This window comes from Glossina fuscipes, unplaced genomic scaffold (genome assembly GCF_014805625.2).
Source record: "Glossina fuscipes isolate IAEA_lab_2018 unplaced genomic scaffold, Yale_Gfus_2 106, whole genome shotgun sequence".
Classification (NCBI taxonomy): Eukaryota; Metazoa; Arthropoda; class Insecta; order Diptera; family Glossinidae; genus Glossina; species Glossina fuscipes.
This window is the reverse complement of record NW_023998449.1, coordinates 15346-21576: the sequence shown is the minus strand read 5'-3', so window position 1 is coordinate 21576 and position 6231 is coordinate 15346. Positions and strand designations below refer to the sequence as shown.

Sequence of the window (6231 nt, the reverse complement as noted above, 5' to 3'; positions counted from 1 at the left end):
ACATGCTATGTGTGCGGTATGCCGGGAGATCATTTTGTGAGAAATCCAGCAGAAGACACTAGAGAAAATTGATGCAGGTGTCCTTTCCACCACATGGTCTGTTTCGTATGCGGCAAGAATGAGAGCTACTGCGCTTTACCCGCATCGGAAAACACCAGGCTGGCGAGGCAAGCCAGGAACCCCTGCCAGACGAGACGTCACCCGGAACAGCAACTACAATAGCAATAACAACATCACCAACAACAGCAACAGCGACAACAATAGCAATAACAACACCAACAACAACAGCAACAGCGACAACAATAGCAATAACAACACCACCAACAACAGCAACAGCGACAACAATAGCAATAACAACACCACCAACAACAGCAACAGCGACAACAATAGCAATAACAACATCAACAGCAACATCAACAACAACAACAGCAATAACAACACCAACAATAGCAACAACAACACCAACAATAACAACAAGGACAACACCAACCTCAGCAGTGACAATATTAACGCGAGCAGCAACAGGCGCAACGATAACACCAGCAACGGATCAAGACATCACCGAGTACAGAAGCTTAGCACAGAGGATCGCGGACTACCAGCAGAAGCGACACGAGATATTTAGCGCAGAGATTTTTAGAAGGCGAGCGCTCACGAGAAAACATACAAAGATTCTGATCTTACGCCAAAGGAGGAAGGCGTACAGGAGGTTTCAGCAAAAGGAGATCTCAGCGATTGTTTCCCTAGAGCACGATGACAGGATGTTTGCTCGGACCAAGGTCGACAACACCGAAGTAACCGCTCTTCTAGACACAGGAGCCAGCGTTAGTTGTTGTGGGGCCGGAGCAACGAGATTCCTTGAGAATCGAAAACATCGAGTCATTAGGCTGCGAAATCGACACGTGAAAACTGCAAACGGAAAGAAGACGTCAGTAACGGGACTCATCACCTTACCAGTCGAATGGGAGGGCGAGACCAGGAGTATTGAATTCTATATAGTACCAGAGTTGCGGCAGCAATTTTATTTCGGCATCGACTTCTGGAAAGCTTTTGGCTTATCTGTCGCCACCAAAGCAGACACTATTATTTCTCCGAGTAAATGCCAAGTTTTAGACGCCATAAGCCAAGGAAACGATAACTCCAAGAGCTACCGAAACTCATCCCTTCAACTGACTGATGTAAAGCAAAACTCTCTAGGTGAAGGTAAGGAAACATTGCCACTCAACACACGCGAAAAGTTCAGCGGATCTATTGGAATCACCTCGTCAACGTCACTTTTACGTAATCAGCGTCAACAACAGCAGCAGATCCAGCTCAACAACGCTGAAGCGACAATAGCAGTAGTAAGTCACCATAATCAGCTATTGCCTTCTGCGACAGCTATTAGCGACCGTGCTAGTCATGCTAATCAAAACAAACTGGCGAAACGTAGACGCATCAACAAAAATTTAAGTAGCCAACATCAACATCGTCACCAATCACAGAAACAACAGCAGCTGGAACACTCGACACCAAATTATCATCCACATCAGCACCATCACCGTCGCCATAGCGTGCAGGGTCAGCAACAATTGCCTTCAACCAAACAACCTGCTGGCAACAGTACTACAGGCGGTAGTTTCGGCACAGATGCTACCGTAACTGCAACAGCCCGTCATAGTAAATATTGTTTTCAGCCTGCCCCGCAAGCGTACATAAACCAGATTCCAATAAATCTAGCATCAAGCGGCCGCTCAACGATGATAAACAGTGAATTCGAATTCTCTACCAACACGGGTGGTGGAAGTAATAATGAGGGCAGCAGTAGTCGAACACCTTTCGACTAGGCCACGGAAGCGTTAAGGGGTTCACGACCCATAGATCGCGAAAGGTTGCTAAACTTGTTGCAAAGAATCGCAAATGAAAATCAACAATATCGGATGCAAAATCAACTACTCAAAGGGTTGCTCGCCTTACGGAATGAACAGATTAGACAGCTTAGTCACAAGGTGCAAGTTCGATGACACCAGCTAGAAGCCAGGGCGGAAGCTAGGAGTATAACAAGCCAAAGATATTCTCTTCTCTAAAACCTCTTGAGTATACACCGAACCTGCCCGGCTAACTCAGTCGGTAGAACAGAGACTCTTAAACTCAGGGCGTGGGTCGAAGCCACACGTTGGTCTGTAGTAGTCGGTCGTCGGGGGTATAGTCGGTCTGTCCGCGGACTATTTGACGTACACATTCCATATCGCAATCCATTAAGTTGAGTTTAGTTCTAGTGAAGTTGCAGTGTAGACCTCAACGAGTGCGCTTGTTTTCGATTGTTTTTTGATTGTACGGCTGAGCCGTGGTTGTTTTTTTCTTTTTCTGAAGTATGGGCTCGAACTGAAAATCGAAGTTCAAAAAAGGATAGATTTTGATTAAAACCTCAAAGGGGAAAAAGGATAAATTTTAATTAAAACCTCAAAAAAAAAAGGATAAATTTTAATTAAAACCTCAAATAACAGAAAAAAAAACCAATAAAAAAAAAAAGGTGGAACAATTAAAAGAAGCATTTTGTGTGTGTTCTCGCGACGAAGAAATTTTTCTTCTGCCAACAAAAGTTTACAAATTAAATCCTTTGTGTAAATAATTGTATAAAATCAGACAGAATATATAACCAATCAACTCTGTATAACATAAAAAAAAAAAAAGGAAAAAAAAATTTCCTTTTGTATGCGTGCTTTTGAAACAAACAAAAAAAAAAAAATAAAAAAATATTTATATACATATTGAATTCTACGATTGTAAAACTATATAAAAATAAAGGAAAAAAACAAGGATCAATGTGTTTGCCTCAATCAAGATGTGTTAAGAGGAAGAAGAATAATTTTCCAGTAGCTTATGAATTACGTGCACCCACATGCACCTACATCCCAGCTGTGTTGTGATTGTGCCGACGACGTGAGACGAACTTCCTACTTCCTTGCCGTGGACAGGAGCCGCCGAAGGAGACAGCCACGACATCGCGAGAGGATTGTATTGTAAGTTACTTTAGTTATTTATGCCCCTGTTGTTTTGTGTCCCCGATGAGTAGTTAAGCGCTGCAGCTGCCACCGCTGTAGCTGAAAGGAGAAAAGGGGTGTGCATATGTAGGGCCGACGCCAGACGACGACCGACTGACTTACAGTGGACAGACAGACGGCAGACAACCGACGGGACTTTTCTTTTTATTTTATTTTTTTTTCTTTGTCAGAAAAAGACAAATACTCAGCCGGCAATGAAAGTAAAGAGTCTCATGACAAAGTTCAAAGCAAAAGCTGAAAACTTTCAAGTTATATATTAAAAATATGTATTTACATATATATAAAATAATAAAACTGTTGAAAATAATTGAACGAAAGCGAATACGGTTCCAACTCCTTAACGTAATGAGTATCCTTTTGTTTATTATATTTGGGCCTTGTGCTCACCCATAAAGGAGCCGTCGAGAGATATCGGGAGAGTTTTACTTTTTGTTTTATATGCGAAAAAATAAAGAAAATATTATTAATTTCTTAAGGAAGATAGTAGGTAGTAGGTAGTTCAACGCCACTGTGCATTTTTTGTGAAAAAGAGTGAGAAGAACTAGATAATGTCGGTAACATTGACGTTTGGGATGCGCTACATTGAAAAAAATTTTTGTTGGATGGCTCAAGCTTTTTTTGCGAGAAGAATTCCGCCTTTTTTTGGGTTTGGGGGTGAAAAAAGGTGTGGTTCATTCTACCCGAAGAGTTGAGTCACGCCTTTTTTGGTTTTTGCGGCCACCCGAAGGCGGCCGAAAGTGTCCCGACTGACATTTGTGAGAGTTTTTGTGAACCCGGGATTCGAGTTGGATGTTCGTGTTGGGGTTTTCGAGAGTGTTGTTATGATAGTGCTGCAAAAGTATGTTGGAAACAAAGTATACCCAACCGCCGTATGCACCTATTTGTGCTGTGTCTTGTACTGTGTGAATTTTTTGTGGTTTTGTGGTTTGTAGTTGTGCTATGTGTTAATTTTTTTGTTGTTTTCATAATTGATTTACTGATCTTTCTTAACACTGTTAATGGATGACCTATGTAAAAAGAGTTAACATTCAAAATTCAAGATTCCATTTGCTGGCAGTTATTATTTTAAGTGTGTATTCCATAAAAAGTTAGATATATTCAGGATATATAGTGGGGAAAAATCGACTGGTCATTTTTGTCAAAGTCTAGTCAAAGATATTCTATATATTTACAATAATTATTTATGTAAAGTTAAACCAATAAACACGTTGACGCCTGCGGAGCGCGGGAGACAAAAACCCGATACAATTTGCTACATTTGTGGAAAGTTGTTTTTACCTGTCGAAAACAGCGTAACTGGTCACTGTCATTTGACACGTGATTATAGAGGAACTGCTCATAATGTGTGTAAAAAAGTTGCAACATTTGTTCCAAAGTGCTAGTTGAGTACAATAAACCAATTTATATTGGTTTTACCGTCTTAGAATTATCCAAAGGAAAAATGTACAATTTCCATCATGATTATATGAAGCCCATATATAAGGAAAACATTAATCTAAATTATATGGATACTGATTCTTTTATTTATGATATTGGAACAACAGATTTATGTGATGACATTCGAAATCATATCTACTATCATTTTGAAACGTCCGCATATACCAAACAAACTATTTTCGATTGCCTCAGTTTTAAAAGCATCTATGAAATGAAAAAGTTATAGGTCTATCCAAGTCAAAACCACATTCAAAGCAGACATAAACACATTGATTGCTTTTATTTATATCAAACATATACGAGAATTCCCAAACATTTAATACGCGATAATGCAAATATGATAGTAAGATTTTAACAAGATGAATTAATGTGAGACATATATACAATGATCATGTTATCGGTGATACGTCATTTAAGAAATTTTTAACGATGTGTAGACAGTGCTGGAAAGATAAATATGGCTTTGTTATTGTGAGCGAGGATGAGTTAGTTCATAAGGGGCAATATCGGAAAGGTTTCGATAATTTCATGCAGTTCAGTAAGTCAGATTAGATATAGAGCAGATCACTACCGGATATAGAGCAGATTACAAATGAGTAACAAATTGTTAAAATATATTATAAAGACACGAGAAGTGTTGAAAGCGAAGCTAAGAAATATCAAATCAAATAGAGAAGGTTAACTTCTTGCAAGACATATTGAAGCCTATAACGAATCCTTTGAAATAAAAAACTTGATAATAAGAATTCTACGCCGCTGACGTCATCATTTACGAATGATTCGATAGAAAATCATAACAATGGTGGTGATGAAGGCGACGACGACGATGATGAACATAATAACGAGATTAATGATGTAAATAATATTGATTATAATGATGGATAATAATGATATTGAGATGCAAGCATATAATTCATTATCAAATTATAGGTATAAACCAAACCATTGAAAAGGTTGGACGATTCGTGGGCACTTCAATTGATAAGAAGGTAATGGGGTGAGCTAATCAAGCTGTATGCAGAAAAATTTGGCAGTGACGTCGCCACAAACACGGCACTTATATTATTTGTAAGCAATTCATGGAAGAGGGGGAAAAAATTACTACAATGTTTATTACCTACAAATGATTTCCAAATTTTGCTGAAACTTATGGGACAAATAACCTTTCCGTAAATGTTGTTTACAACATATTAGAATAAGTATTTTTTCTTTTTTCATTCATCCCATTTGGCAGAAACATTGAAAGTTCTTGCGCTTAGGCTGATACTTAATATGGTCTAAAAAGATCAAAGGACGCTCACTCTACTGTGTAAATTAAAAAGTCTCTGTTTTTCATAATGAAAAAATTGGTTTTTTACTTATTACTCATAAAGTACATAAATTCACGAAAACTTGAATGTATATGTGGGCGATGTTGGAATACTTGTACAAAAATGTGTAAAATTGACCTCGCTTGTTCACTACTAATTTTGTTTTAATTACTTTATAACGCGTAAATGCAAGCTTCAGAATTCCCACTTAATCATCTTTAAAATTCTAAATGTACTCATGCATGTCCTCCCTTTCATCTGCCCAAATGTGCAGTATCTGTGATAGATATTTTCCAGTTCGTAAAAGTGAAGGTGTCACCTACAAATTAGCGAAAGACGCGCACATACCTACGAAAATAGATCTGTGAACGTCCACTGCAAGATTTTACGTATGCTGCGCCTATTGTTACAAATTCATATTTCATATTTCCTCACTAGGC

General features: G+C 38.6%; 1 protein-coding gene across 1 annotated transcript in view; it reads left to right on the top strand.

The window, feature by feature from the left end:
- The window catches only part of LOC119638662 (peptidyl-prolyl cis-trans isomerase 11-like), a 28464-nt gene extending 23098 nt beyond the window's left edge, over nt 1–5366 (top strand). Inside the window, exon 3 of the mRNA XM_038035585.1 lies at nt 5226–5366. Within this exon, the coding sequence (XP_037891513.1) occupies nt 5226–5366 (141 nt within the window). The remainder of the gene's footprint in view (nt 1–5225) is intronic.
- The last annotated feature ends 865 nt before the right edge of the window (nt 5367–6231 follow it).